The sequence below is a fragment of the Oryzias melastigma genome, linkage group LG3 (genome assembly GCF_002922805.2).
Source record: "Oryzias melastigma strain HK-1 linkage group LG3, ASM292280v2, whole genome shotgun sequence".
Lineage (NCBI taxonomy): Eukaryota > Metazoa > Chordata > Actinopteri > Beloniformes > Adrianichthyidae > Oryzias > Oryzias melastigma.
This window is the reverse complement of record NC_050514.1, coordinates 10362213-10377897: the sequence shown is the minus strand read 5'-3', so window position 1 is coordinate 10377897 and position 15685 is coordinate 10362213. Positions and strand designations below refer to the sequence as shown.

Genomic DNA, 15685 nt, shown 5'->3' with positions numbered 1-15685 from the left:
ATTACTGTTTGAAACTATTTTTTAAGAAAAGAGACGAATTAAACTGAGGAAAATGACAATATTGATAGCTCTACGGGTATCTTCACTCGGGTATAATCAGTCAGCTCGTTTAAAGGATGATAGTTGTAACTGTTTCGTTTGGTGAACTTTGTGTCGTATATGAACCCTAGACACAGAAAGAGAGATTTCCATGGAAATTAGAAGAAATTCATAAAGCATCTCCTAGGTAATTGATGTCCTCATGACTACATGCAGAAGTTTCCAGATCCACAGGACTGTAGAGAACCTCCATGGACTCCAAGATTAATAGATTATAGATAACAGATAATATAACAGATAGTAGAAATGGTAACCAATAGGGATCCTATAATTCTCAGTTTTGAATCATTGTATCCTTTCTGAATACAATACATTTAATATTTTTTAAATTGTCATTACACCAAGTTTAAAGGTTTTTTGTTATTGTTGATTGTTTTTAGCCACATTAGAAAAGTATTTATTCAAAAATTTTAGTATTTTGTTTTTTTTTCATACAGTATACCCTTACTATTTTTGAGGTCATCTTTTGCATTCTTGCTGTTTCTCAGAGCAATTTTGCATGTTTTTTTTAAACAGCGCACTGAGTCCTGATTGGCTGTAGACCTTATCAATCAATTTCCTCTGTGCTGTTTCTCATGTACAGAATTCATTCAGTTTGCCAGCTTTACATCACTCTCCAATTCCAAGCAGATTTTTGTTTTTCATTTTATAGAACTTTAATTATTTTTCCATTAAGCTTGACACTGTGAGTTTAAACAAGTGAGAAAAGCGATGAAATGTTCATGTTTGAGAAAAGTACATAAAGTGTGTGAAAAATTTTAAAAACAACCTTAAAACATCCGTAATCCAGATTTGGAGATTTCACCAGGTTATTTTTGGTACCACGATTTTGTCAATTGATAGTTTTTTATTTATTTAACATTTACTGATGTTAAACAAAATTTCAAGTTGGGGTTTTGATTGACAAATATTCATTAAGTTTCTAATTTGTTACTTTTGTCATTTTTAAATATTTTAGTGACTGTTGGTTGTATTCATATTAACAAGAGAAGGCAAAAACACGTCTCTGTAATACTTATTTTGAAATTCATGTTCAAATATACAATAATGACCAAACTTAATATACATATGTACCCTAAAACTGCATTTAAAAATGTAACCTGTGGAGTTGATCAGTGGTGGTTTTACTAAACTCACCCTATTTGATCAGCGTCAGCCACCTTTTGATAACATTTCTCTGAGAAATATTTTCTGGAACACACAAACAATAATTATGAAATTATGCTATGCTACCTCCAAAAGGACAGATGTGGTAGTAACAGTAGTAACTTGAATGTGTTTCACAGCACCAGATGTGTCAGCATAACCCAGGAGGAAATGCCTCAAAGAGCCTGATAGACTGGAAATGTGAGGCATCTGTCCATGTGTGAATTCTGCAAAGTCTCTTGCCGCAGATCAAGCATTTCCCTTTGCACAACCCCTCTTATGGTAATACCAGCCTCAACAGTCAAAACATTCTGTTTTGGTGAGCACTAATGTGTGTGCCCAAAAATGCACTTCACCACAGGCTTAATCTGTGTAAGGAATCTGCAGAGACCGGCCTAATTTCCCAAACTTTTTGTGTTTTTCTGTGTGTGTTTCTGCTTTTGGTTGTGCAGCGCATGCATGAAAATGCACATTTGATAGCAACAAAGTTATTTTTAGTCGGGGCTCAAGTTGTGAGGGTCCCAAGAGATCCCCAATTATCATGGAATTTAGAAAGCAAAATCTAAAACCAAACAGTCTGAAACAGAACTAAGAATAGCCTGACCTTTGTGATGATGCATTCTCCCTACATAAATACAGCCGTATCACTAGAAGACAGGGTAAAGAGCACACACAAACAGAGACATGGAGGCTCTCCTCACTCCAGGAATGCTTTTAGAGTGTTGACAGCAGATATCGTGTATAGGCAGATGTCTCTGTACTAAGAGTGGAAAACAACTAGTGAAAAGTGCCCAATAAATTCTGAATGTAGCTTTCTGTCCTAACACTCTAAAAAGCTTTCAAGTTATATCAGAGGGATAAATCAGGTAGCTATAATTCTGTCCTGCCCAACAGGACTGGAAACATCTTGTTGGACGACTGCCTATCTGGTGAGTGGGTAAATAAACACCACAATTGGATTTGATTTAGAAAAATGATAAAAAGGTATCTAAATTGTTTGAGTGTGTGATGCTGGCCCATAATGCACTGAGTCGTTTACTAAAAAAAGAAGAAAACATGCCAAAACTACTACAATTTCCTGACGGATCTCTAAAAAAATTGTTTTGAACCACATAAATCTGTGGGAAATAATGCAAAAACCTCCAACAACAATGTTGAGACCACCCTCGTGTTCACCCGTCTGAAGCTGGCAGACAAACATAGAGGCTCAAGAAACTCGAGCTGGTAGGTAGTGCGAGTTTGGAGTTGGAATGTGATTCCAGTTCACGGTGAGTTTACACATTTGCGTGTCAAACCACTATCATCTAAACCCTTCCAGACCCTGCGCTGGCTTTATCTGTACAGTGGGAATAAATTAAAAAGGAGGTGTAAGATTCTAAGCGTTATCCTTTGTCCATCACGCAAGATAAATAGCTGACAGATAAAAAGAAAAAGGGGAGACGCAGTAAATAAAGACAGACAGATGGGAATGAAGACATACAGTCATTGAGGTTTAAAGAGGCTCACTCACGCAGGTCTTGTGTGCCTGCCTCACGGCCACTGCACTTCCTATGCTACTGTAAACTCCAGACGGGGCTGCTTCTTTGATCCTGGAACAGCAGCAGGCAACCATCGAGCCTATAAAACCAAACTCCCTCCACACACATGCAGCATCAAGTGCAGAGTTGTGAGCGCACAGATGTAGAGTACATGTAATTTCTAATCGCTGCATGTGCTACTTGATGAGTTAAATAACAGCTGCTGCAATATTTAATTGAACTAGTTCATCTCTCGTCCAGCAATGACACAAAAACTAATGACATTGTTTGAAAGCTCGAAGAGCTAAAGAGGAATCAGGCCAATAAAAATAACAGTTTCTAATTTGATCACTTACTGCAATGTTTATCGATTATCACTTAATTTCATAGCCTATATAATCATAACCACAAATTGTTTTTTTTCCTTTTCTGCCAATTATTTGCTTCTAGTAAACATGACACATTTTAATATTGTATTTTTTTCCCTTCGCTCAGCTTAATTGACCTCTTAAGTAAAAATCTCAAGATCAATCAAAATTTGAAAATGACAGGCAAAAAAATGTAAAAATTAAGGTTAAGATTAGGCAGCTCATAAATTCGATTTCCACTTTATAGATCTGAATTGACATAATTCAAAGACATTTCCAAAAAGAGCTTAAGGTGAAATAATAGCACAAATGTAGGTTGTTAAAGGGGCTGTATGGTGGTGTAGTGGTTAGTGCTCTCCCCTCTCAGGTTCAAATCCCAACTGAGGACCTTTGTGTGCAGTTTGCCTGTTCTTCCTGTGCATGTGTGGGTTTCCTACACATGCACAGGAAGAACAGGCAATCCGTTGATTGGCAGAAAGGTATTACTACAACAGCATCGACAAACATCTTTTTGGCTATATTCTTCTTCGCTACCCGCAATCTTCTTGAAAAGACTATTAACTATGAAATTCTTTGCATTCAGTTTAGGTTAGATATGCCACATCCATGAATACAGAGGACTGCTGTAGTCGCATACAGAGCTACGTCATCGGTCTACACCCTGCATGCTCCTTGATGGTTCCAACACTCAATGGAAACGCTCACTTGAAATTCCCGGAAATTCCTGGAAAAGAGGCATAAATTGCCCCAAGTGTGTGAGAGTGTGTGACCCTGCGACAGACTGGCGACCTGTCCAGGGTGTACGCTGCTTTTGCCCAACAGTAGCTGGAGCAGGCTCTGGGAACCCTGAAAGGGATACAGCGAGTTAAGAAAATGGTTGGATGGATAGATGAATAAATTGTTCCAGATTAGGAGATAGTAAAGGTAAAAGCTAAGACTAACGATGGTGGCTTAATTCCTTTTCACTTGTCCTTTAAAAGTTAATGTGTTCCAGAGCAAAGTGACCCTATAAACTGTCTAAAAAGCAAGTAAAGACTAAAATAAATGTTTATTACCAAACAGTTGTAGAAAAATATCCACCTAAAAGAAAACAGCATTTATTTCAAATAAGTATATTAGGTAAAAACTGTAAGACTTTAAAAATGCAAGTCTCTTGTAAGAGTATTTGAAAGTCAAAGGTCTGGTCAGAAAGAGAAAAGGCGATGGAGCAACATAATGAGAAACCTAACACATAAAAACAAGTGTGAACTTCTGAATTCCTGGAAAAGCTGTTTCACCTCAATTATTACTTGTGAGGACATACTATGTTAGTGAACATTTTAGGTCAAAGATGATCTTTAAGCTCCTAAATGTGGTCATAAAAATGTGAGAGGTGTTGAGGTCAGAGTCGTTTAAATGTGCTAAAGCACTGAGTACAACCATCTAATTTACGTTTTCATCACCTAGGGTCAGCTGAGATACAGCTCACCTACTGTAAAAGGAAAAGCAGTCAAGACTCTGAGGTTGAACAAGCTGCTACATTCAAAGAAGTCTCTAACTTTCGACTTTACATGCAGTATATGCCCTAACAATTTCCATTTAGACTATATGCTTAGTTTACCACAACAACCTCATATTTAAAAAAATGCATTCAATAGTTGTGAATGTTTAGCTTAAGAATTCATAAACTGACAAAGGACTAGAACCAGTGTTTACTTTTTCATGCCTGCAGGGAAGAATGAGAATCACAGGCTGTAAAAAGATGTAGTTGTAGTTGAAGTTCATGGCCTTTTTGTGGGTAAGCATCAAAGAGAGCTTCCAGGATGCCTGTATATATTCTCACCTGGCCTTTAAGGCTCTGAAGTTCATGGTAACATACTTTTTAATAGAACCTCAAACCACATCAGCACCGACTCTGTGAAAAAACACAACACATTGTGCAGCCATATGGCAAGACTGGCAGATGTGCTACTCACCAACCTTGAATGACACGCCAATGAGCATTGTTAAACAGATCTAATGCATCACTTTGGAAGGAACGCCTGCAGCTAAAGAGGAAAAAAGATTATCCCATCTCTGCTGGAGACAGACAATCAAATTAATCTGTGGAGAGTTGTTCTAATCAACAAATACAGTAAAAAGTCTGTAAGGAAGTAAGTAATGTTTACTTAAAGCTCCGCTCCGATCATCTCTTGAGCTATTGTAAAAGCGTTCCCAGTGTTCTTAATATTTATGTTTTTTTAAGGGTAAATAAAAAAACCTGATGTTTTCTAGGACATAGTTTCTCAAGAGCGGCAGTATTTCATTAGAAATCCACCTCTGAGTTGTAGGTAGGACTGTTGGCATAGAGCAAGCCTGCATTCATTTCCCATTATCCCTTTGTTTACACTCTCTTCCAATAGTTTGCCTAACATTTCTGGTATAATAAAAATGGCGAGCAATACTAGAGCTATCCAGTATTCTGGATAGCTCATCTGGATATCCTCATCGAAAACGAAGATGTACATGGATCTATTTGTCTACAAGTGGATTAGATTAGAAATAGTTTATTTAAAGCAATCAAGAAGAAAAAAAAGTAAATTCATATGCAAACATTACAAGTTTACATCCACAAAGACATGTCAAACACAGGATAACAAGACATTAAGAGATTGCCTGAAGGGGAGTGGGAGGAAGCGAATTTATATAATCCCACCCCGGCTCGACCTTGCCATTTCCTTTACGTGTATTATCATTATCCGGTTCATAACTTAAGTGGCAGCATCGGAATGGAGCAGCGTAAGGGCTTGTGGCCCCTCTACTGAAGTTTATACATAACATCTACAAGCTTTTTCAAATGTCATTTTTGTCTGCTCCTGATTCACAACCATTTGAGTGAATTAATTCTTTGAAATGCAATTTTAAGCTTATTTTTCTTTACATTTGTCCCCAATCTTCAGAAAAACGTTATAAGAACAAGTTCAAAACATGATTTTCATTGTAGTAGGTCTTTAAATAGCACTTTCAGGAAAGAAAACATTAAGTTAAACCAAGACTCATATGATAAAAACAATTAAATGAAACACTGTTAGAATATAAACTTAACATTAGAAGATTACGTTATCAAGGAAGCTTACAACTAGCCAAAATCCTGCTGAAACATAACAAAACTGTGTAGGTTTGTAAAATTCAGAAAGTTCAGAGGTGCTTGGCTATATGAGGAGCTAAAACTTTAAAAATATATTGGAAAAAAAACTGGCAACCAGCTGAATGTTCAGGTAACTGGAATGATGTTTTCCCTTATACTAAATTGAGTTCAAAGACAAGAGAAAATAAGTAAGCAGTCACTTTATGATTGGCTTTACAAACCAGAAACCTGGAGTTATTCCTCAAAATGGTAGTTCCAAACAAAAACATTTATAAAGCTGAGTCAAAGACGGCACCAAGATTCTAGAGCACGGATAGGCAACTCCAGACCTTCAAGGGTTGCAGTGTCTGCATGATTTCAAGATATCAAAGCCCTACTCCTGACTAATTATCTGGTTCAGATGTGCCCAGCCAATTAGAACATACGTAAAAACATGCAGGATTGTGGCCCTCGAGGCCTGGAGTTGCCTATCCCTGTTTTAGAGGCTCAGCTGAATAGACAGCCTATGGGGAACCACTATGGTGTCTGGTCAGAGAGATCCTCTTCTCTTGGATGAATGAATGTTTTAGCTGAATTTAACTGTATAAAGTTACAATTACTGGACACCCTAATTAGGGTGTCCATATCCAGGCCTCGAGGGCCAGTGTCCTACATGTTTTCCAACCTGTTAATCCTTATTGGCCACTAAACGCACCTGATTCCACGTAATCAGCAGCAAATAAGGCAGGTTTTCCTGAAAAAAGCTGGAGGCTGGCCTGGAGGCCTTGAGTTTGACAGCCTTGCCCTAAATGCTGAACCAGGAATCAATGTGAAACCAACTAAAATGAACGTTTCACCTCACTTTTGCAGAGGCTTCCCTAGTTTCAGCTCTTTCTCTGGAGAGGGCATCAGAAATATTCAGCAGGGCATTCCACTTTTACTGATCACTCATTTTACTCTTGAAATCAGTCTAAATAGATGATATATAATATTTTTAAAACAGTTCTCACCTACACGCTCAGCTTACATGTTTGTCTACAAGAAGATGATGATAATATTTTGCTTCAAACATATAAGGAAACATATTCAAAAACATGGAAACGTACTGTATGTATAACAAATGACAAGAAATATTCAAAAGGAAATTGAGAAGAGTTTTCAAATTTCTTAAAAATAGGATAAGATTTTATAGCTTTTTTGTGATCATTGTTTTCAAAATATAGTGTTTACAAATGTGATGTTTATTATTATTATTATTCATTTATAAACAACACATGAAAAAAACAGGCTTAGATGTGTGCAAAGAGTTGGGCCAGTTCTATTAAAAAAAACAGACAATAAATGCATAAGAGAGGCAGGATAAAATCAGTCGTAGGAGTATTTTGAGTCTTTTCAACCTCATTTAAATTTGACCATTTCCAGATGAGAAAGAAATGGTTCACGGGAACTTAAAGTGGTGGTAAATTAGCAGGGTCTTAAGGATCAGAGTTTTTCTATTTGTATCATTGAAAACATAAGTAGCCTATTGACGGAAAGGAGGAGCAACAGGAGATTTCTATTCTGGTAGAATTAGTCTCTTGGCCACCATCATTACCAATTCCAGAAGTTGCTGTATTGTTGAGTGGATATCTGTAATTGTCTGTGAGCAGCCAAACACAGCAAGTGCAAAGGTGATGTTTCAAGAGTCAAGAGCACAAAGTAAATGGTAAATGGCGAATACTTACATGGCGCTTTTCTACATTGTTTTAATGCCAAATGCACTCCACAGTCACAGTCCGATTCACACAATGATGACAGCTCTGTGGCAGCACACAATGTCTCTAAGATGATAAAAGAGCCAGCTGAACAAGCCTGACTGGCAACTGAAAGATCTGGTCTTTACGACCACCAGGTTAAATAATGAGACAGAGACCTTCTGCAGTCTAGAGTCCTCCATTTTCAGGCCTGCAGTCCTGACCTTCCCAGGTGAAATAATCATTAGGGTCCATATAAACTTTTGAAGTAGCAGGTCCAAAGAAAGGCCAGGTATGTGGGGCGATAAATTATGTCTTTAAATACAAACACGGAAAGTGAAAGAGTGCACGACCCCTGACATATAAATGTCTACCTCCAAGCAGCAATGTCTTCTGTTTTTCTCTTCTTGGGTGGATACCTGCCAAACATAACTTATTGCTTTCCACTATTACGATCGATAAGAATTAGAACTGAGGAACTTCTTTGAAGTTTTTTTCAACCCAATAAATTCTGAGTCATGCCTCAGTGCGGCCGAGAAAACCTAAGAGATGAGAGGTAACAGATTTCTGCAAGCTTTGTCATCGTGGCAGATTTCTGAATCATGTTTGAGGAGAGTGTGAGTCATTAAAAGATCAGCCTAAACCTTTTTATTAACGTGATGTTACCAGATGCTGCAGCAAATTCTGCAACAATGAGTGTGCATGTGAAGTTCTTAAAGTAGTTGAGGGCACATACCAGGAAAAGTCTGGTATTCCAGAGTTTATAGCTCCCTCTCATGCCGGGTGGGTGAGTGACAGCGAGGCAGGCAAAGGGTGTTGCTCCACCACATCTCCGCCAGGGACAGCTGACTGGTTGGGATCTAATTGCTCTAAAGTGAGGTCAGCAGGAGGCATTTATCTAACCAGAGTGCACAGCAACAGTGGAGGATGCACAGACTGCCAAGATCAGGAAAACATACATGGAATTTGACAGAAACTCCCAGCTCCTGCTCCGCTGCACTGCATCCCCAGGCTTGGTCCACCGCTGCCGCTTTATTCTAAGGATTTAGCCGATTTAAATTCAGGCTCTAAAGGCGCAAACTTCAGGAAACTCTTGTCAACACTCAGAGCACATGTAAGTTATCCGAATATTATTTTATCTGAAAAAGAAATATGATATTGTATTATTGAAAGTGCTGAGAGGGAAGATGACAGATCTGCACCTCAGTCCACAGCAGTATTGGTGCTATATTTTATTGGTTCGATTTCATGACAGGATGTCACATGTGTGTTAGTTTAAACTAGCCTGATTCTGATTTACTTACTATCGCAGAGCACAGAAAATAAAAGCATCAATCAATTTTGAAAAAAAATAGTTTGTTTAATTGTGTTTTATTTTTCAAATGTTGCATGTAGTGTTGATCAAAAATTAAACAAGTGTTTTGTTTTTAACAGTGGCATCCGGTACAACTTTTAAAACGTGGATTATGGCTTCGTTTGTGATCTCAGTAAGGATGAAGTGGTCAATACACACCATCACTGACAACTAACAAGAGACATCCTCTCCTGTTACTATCAGCCGTCCTTTTTGTGAGACTTCAGCCCAGCGTACGCTCACACAAAACCAGGAATTCCTGCTGCGAAACGAAGACCCCAAGGTCAAAAATTAGGGGTCAGGGGGTCGCTGTGTTGAGGGATAGCCTACAGCTCTCTATCGTTTTTTTCATTATGTTGTTCACTGAGCCCCACTGTATTGCATTATAATGCGCAAATGGAGGCTGACACGGAACCTTCAAAATCTATTCTCTGGACTCTACCTGCATGCAATCTTCCTGTTGGGCAGTGTGTGTGTAGTCTATGGTGACTGCACTCCAGAGCAACTGGCTGCCATCAAGAACTGCTCCAAGCATGAGCGCCACACAAGGAACTACGATTACATGGAGGGAGGAGATGTGCGCATCCGACAGTTGTTCAGTGCCACAAACTGGTTCCTACAGATCGACGACTCCGGAAACATCAGTGGGACTCAAGATCGCACCAACTGCTACAGTAAGAACCACGTTTTTGGCACCTAAGATAAATTAAAACGAAGCTAATGTTGTCAAAAATGTACTGTACTTTTTGGAGGTGACAGGAGCATGTAGGAGAAGCGACAAAAACATCTACAAAAGAGTCAAATGTTTCTGTTAAAGTCCAAATCCAATCGTCTTTTGATCTATTTTCAAAGTGTTCCCAGTGGTCTCTAAACCTCTCATGCATGGATTGTGATAAAAATCAGTCAGATTTTTTTCCCAAATGTTTTTATTCATCTTTAGGGATATAGAATAAAGTTTTTTAGAAAAAAAATTAAAATACATAATAATATATGTATCTGTCCACCAAACATATAACACCAAACTTATAGCTACACCTATAAATTATTTGAAATATGATATATTGTAACGGTGGTTCCTCTATCTCTATAGGATGATTTATCAAAAACAAGACAATGTTTATGAACCGAGAATAATGTAACAAAAGTAACAGTCACTGAACCCAACATCAATCATCACAGGATCTAGCTTCCCATCAAATCTATGAACTGTTATTTCTTAACTTTCCTTACTATATTATGGTATCTATCATAGATTTACTATCAAAGAATCACTGTAGTGACCTCCATGCAAGAAAGGGTTAACTATGATTGTGCAGTTTTTAGCCAAAATCAAAAAACCTGTGTTGTTTTCTAGGACATAGTTTCTGAGGTGAAGTCAATACTAAGCATGATTTGCAATCAAGCAAACCAGAGGTTCTATTAAACCAATAATTTTTAAGCAACTGTGACCCCAGGGTCACCTGCAATGAATCATATTGTGTCAAAATGATTTACACTCCCATAAATTGTGACAGGAAGATTCTAGGGGAAAATAATCTTTTTTTTTTTTACCTACAACTTACAAAAACTCAATTTAAACTAATTTATGACAGGTTTCTTACAAACTATAAGCCCAAGGTTTCTCAAAGTTCATGTTTACAGAGATGACTAGAAGTCTTAGTCATAGTGAGGATGTTTTGCCTACTTATCATTTCCTCCAATCTGACAGCAGCAGAGTTTGGAATGCTGGCATGAACTAGAAATGCCTCATTATAAGGATGGTTGTGCAACAACTGGCAATTTGTAAAGCAGAGAAAACAGAGCAACAACTTGGGGCCAATTGTTGCTTCAAGAAAAAAATATGTTTGGCTATAAGTTGCTACCAGCCTGCAGATGATCATATATGTAAGAAAAAAAAATCCATATGGACAAAATATGGGGAAGTTTAACATTGTTTTTTTTAATGAGGTTTTAAAACGGTTTTTGTTTTTATATTTTAAATAATGTTTTCTGTAGATAAGTGGACAAAACAATATTTTTTATACTATCTTATCAAAGAGATCTTACATGAAACGGTTTTTGTGATCTTCCAAAACTCACCTGTGCATTACTTTTTTTTAATTGACTCAATTCAGGTTAATATATGTTAAGAAATCAGTTGGGAAAATAAATTAAAAAAAGCTTCTGAACAGCCTAACAGAAACTTAGAGTTTAAAGAGTCTTAAAGACTAGGACTAGACAAGGTTTTTGGTCAAACTGGGCTTGAAAGCCCTTATAGACCAAATACAGGGCAAAGTCAAGATATAGATGTGTCTGCTACCTGGTANCAGTATCGCGATATTATCGATATCGTGAGCCATGTATCGCGTATCGTATCGTATCGTGAGGTACCCAGTGATTCCCAGCCCTAATGCAGAGGTGTCATGGTTCAAGAATCATGTAACCCTGACCCACAGTGTCTGAAAATAGGTACTGCAGGTCAAATTCTCACCAATAGGAAGTCCAGTCCCTCTGAGGTCAAAGGTTATGAGCATAACATCTTATGTAATAGGGTAACATTCACAGTAATGAAATGTACACATTAAGGAAAATTTAAGATGTTTTCTTGACAGGAGTTGGCAAAAAAGGTAATTCCCCAAAACACCAACGACGGAACGAGTTGCAGAAAACTCTACAACACTGTTTACACGAAGAGACATATTTTTGCCTCCTTAGGAGAGCAGCCAGCTCGGCACTGGCCTCGAAAGCTTTCTGTGCAGCAATTATCTCTCTCCATTTCTCAAAACCTTTTCAAACATGCACCTTCATTTATCACCCTTTTCCTCGTATCATGTTTTTAAGACTAAGCCAAGGTTTTTTAGTCAAGTAAAATAGGTCAGTCCAATAACTGAACTTCTAGTGTCAGTGCAATGCCTGTTAATTTACCCTAGATAATTGATGTTTTATCTTGCAATTGAAAGTACATCAGAGAAGACATTGTTTGGGGCCCTAGAGTCTGATTTTATCAATAGAAAATTTATCATGTCTGAACATTAAAACTCATACATGAGGTTTAGTGACTCCAAATTGTGGACTAAACACAAAGTACATCAGATGTCTCAATGGAAGGCCACTGTAGCAGCCTTCTGCTCTTTCAAATATGAAATCTGTATATTGAACTTGGCTGGGATTTTGCTCTGCGTACATGTAAATGTTGAGCCTTAAAACAAGTGTATTTGTTTGTTGTTTGAATTAGAATAACAAAATCCTTTAGAAATATGTTGCAACCTATTTGACAATCATTTAGAACATTTTGGTTGTTTTACACGACAATTGTGTATAACTACAATGAACATCGTGAGAAGCAGTTATTGTCGCAGCAGTTTTACTGGCAACTCAAAGCCTCAAAAATCCCAAAATTGTTCAAAGAGTTGTTTAGAATTCAGAAATATTCACCAGTTGTTGTTATGTAACCTAATATAGGATGACAAATGTATTCAATGTGCTGATATTTGCGCAACTCTGTATTAGAAACAATATTTTAAAAATATGGGTTTGTGAAAATGTATCTCATTTCTAACTCTGCTCTCAAATATACTATAAGTTTTTAGTAAAACAAACCTGAAATATAGATTTGCAGGACACAAAAACAGAGTAACATTAATAAAATAATTTAGTTCCTAAGTAAAATAATACACCCAAAGGGCAAACTTATTATGTCAAATAAAAACTGAAAGCAGAGCAGACAAGAATTCCAAACCAGAGAGACTGCCATCTGTTTGTGATTTGACAAAACACCAAAATGCATGTATGCTCTGTGTCATTCTGAAGTCACACCAGAAGTTAGCGTTTTTTTTCTGTCTGTCAAATTAAGGAATTTTGGAAATATATAACAAATGTGTGATGTTGAAATATTTTAACAGCAACCCAGTCACATGGTCATTCTTGTTGTTCTTGAATTAGTGTGAAAAAAGAAAAAAAGATTGAAAGTTACTCTGTTTTACTAACTTCATGTGCAATATCATAGACCTGGCTTTGTGTAATAGCTACCCAGACAAGTTAACAAGACTTGAACAAAGCCAGAGAGCTCACAGACCGATTAATCACAGGAACTCTCATCTCCTTTGTTGATGAAGATGAATGTTGAGTGCACTTTGGAGCTGGAGTGAAGGATAAATCTTGACAGTTTCTTATCAGTCCTGCAATGTGACCCATTTTACTAACTGTCTGACTGTCTGGCAGGCATCCTGGAGATCCGAAGTGTGTCTGAGGGAGGCATACTGGCTATCAAGGGTGTAAAGAGTCAGTATTATATTGCTATGAATAAAGCTGGAAAGCTGAAAGGCAAGGTAATGTCTTTTTTTGTCTGTATATAGTCTATAAATAGCAAAAATATCAATTTGAATCAAATAAAACTGAGAATTGACAGTCAAAACCAAAAAGTGCTTACTCCGAACCACATTCCAGCAATGATTTAAATATGTTTCCATTACAGAGGATCTACAATGAAAACTGCATCTTCAAGGAGATTTTTCTAGAAAACAACTACAGCGCCTATTCCTCCACAAAGTGGACGAACAACGGCACAGAACTGTTCATAACTTTGTCCAAAACTGGAAGGCCAATACGAGGAAAGAAGAACAACAAGATATCTCAATCCTCTCATTTCATCCCAATGAACTGCAAGAAACAAGAGATGATGCTGGAGTGAGGAGTGAAGGACTGGGATAGCAGTAATTGGGAATGTTTTGAGTCAACGAGAATATGATCAACATGAAAATATCTTATTTTTACATCTGAAACAGATGGATCATTGATGGGTTCATTTACATTCTCAAACAGATCTCAAGTAAAATTCTGAAACCCTTAAATGTAGAAGCAATATCACAATTTATTTAGAATTATTAAAACAATTAATAAAACACTTAAAAATTCACATTTTTTTCTTTGCAAAACAAGATGCCATAGTCCAGGTGATCGCAACTCTTTTCCTTTTAATCCAAATTGGATCCAAAGGCTAACAGACGAGGACACCAGTTCAATCCACAGAACTTTCAGAATGCCGTCTGCCATTGAACAGGAAGTGCTGAAGCAAGCTGGACTTGTTTTTTTATCTCTATTTTTAAATTGCGCAAGAATTCACTATACTCAGCAAAGATGAAATGAATAAAAATAGGATATCCAGTTATGGAAGTATTCCAGTAAATAGACAAAAAACATGCAGAGAAAGTATGTTTAGGACAAATGTATCTTGTCTGTCAAACATCTATGGCCTGCAGCTGCTCCCTGATCTTTTCATTAGTAAAGAGCTGTTTCAAAATGCTAATCTGCTGCTGAAAAATTATCCAGAATAATCATGAAGTGAGCACATAATGCTAAGCTATGTAATCTTTTTTGTAACCTTGTACTCCATCAGAACACATATTTATTTATAAAGAGATATTCTTTGGTTTCTGTGTTATTATTATACAAGTCAGACAACTCAACAATAAACCATAAAAAGCATGATCTATTTTACCTTTTTCACAAACATTATCTCAGTCTTTGCTATACTTTTTTCATTTATGGCTATTGGCTTTTCATTATATAAAGCTGATTTGTTGTATGTTAAACTTTCCTTAATAAGTGCATCGTTCTACCTTGTTGCTTTACTGTGAAAGAACTGCAGCTGAGTTTTGCAAGCTGTCTTCAAGGGTTTGTTTCCACTAGAGAGAGGGTATAACCAACCTCAAAATAAACTCCTTCCAAATGCTTGTACAGTCTCTTTGGTAACATGTCAACAGGCTATCCAGCGGATCCATCAGATGGTAAATTTTGCAATATTTACAAGCAATTTTAGTTGGTTTTGTCTGAGATTTGGTGCCTCGAGCATCTTGAGGAACAGAACCTGCATGTGAACCACATGAACTGTGCTTTTATCCTGCCGTTGATGAAGCTGTTGCTAAGCATATCAAGATGTGAAGGGGAAAGAGAGAATTGTATTTTGCTTACACACTGTGATCACATTCAGCACACCTGAAACAGAAGAATGCATTGTAAAATGATCTATTTATTTAGTCTAGTATCAGTAACAACAATAATCCTGTTATCCAATTACAGCTTTCAAATGTCTGTAAACTCAACTCTGATCTGTTATTTTTGCTGAGAGTTGGATTCTAATAAAAATGTCTGTTTGGAAACCAACTTTTCCTCAACATTTTTTTGTGATACAATAAATTGAACTTTTAGGGATTTAGAATTAAATATGAATAATGCTGCACAGGTAAAAACTGGAGCATTATGTGTCTTTAAATTTGTCACAAAGCATAAATGTACCTTTTTTTTAAGTCATGCCCACACTTATTGAGTTTGGGATAAAAGGTTTTATATTTACAATATAAAATGTAGTTTTGTCAGTAAATGCTAATTCTGTAGGCATGCTGGCA

General features: G+C 37.0%; 1 protein-coding gene and 1 long non-coding RNA gene across 2 annotated transcripts in view; one reads left to right on the top strand and one right to left on the bottom strand.

The window, feature by feature from the left end:
* The window catches only part of LOC112160504, a 47429-nt gene that overhangs the window by 23006 nt on the left and 8738 nt on the right, over window positions 1-15685 (bottom strand). The window contains exon 2 of the long non-coding RNA XR_004949884.1: window positions 1237-1290. This is a non-coding gene — a long non-coding RNA (uncharacterized LOC112160504). The remainder of the gene's footprint in view (window positions 1-1236; window positions 1291-15685) is intronic.
* Window positions 8851-15439, top strand: fgf7 (fibroblast growth factor 7). The gene is made up of 4 exons (XM_024295070.2): window positions 8851-9062; window positions 9383-9976; window positions 13503-13609; window positions 13756-15439. Exons 2-4 carry the CDS (start codon window positions 9691-9693, stop codon window positions 13969-13971), a joined length of 609 nt encoding a protein of 202 aa, XP_024150838.1. The 5' UTR covers window positions 8851-9062; window positions 9383-9690; the 3' UTR covers window positions 13972-15439.

What these genes read in the sequence shown, in the direction of transcription:
- fgf7 (XM_024295070.2), top strand. Translation starts at nt 9,691, where the DNA reads ATGCGCAAATGGAGGCTGACACGGAACCTTCAAAATCTATTCTCTGGA. An exon ending in AGATCGCACCAACTGCTACA is followed by an intron (nt 9,977 to 13,502) that starts GTAAGAACCACG and finishes ACTGTCTGGCAG; the next exon opens with GCATCCTGGAGATCCGAAGT. An exon ending in CTGGAAAGCTGAAAGGCAAG is followed by an intron (nt 13,610 to 13,755) that starts GTAATGTCTTTT and finishes TTTCCATTACAG; the next exon opens with AGGATCTACAATGAAAACTG.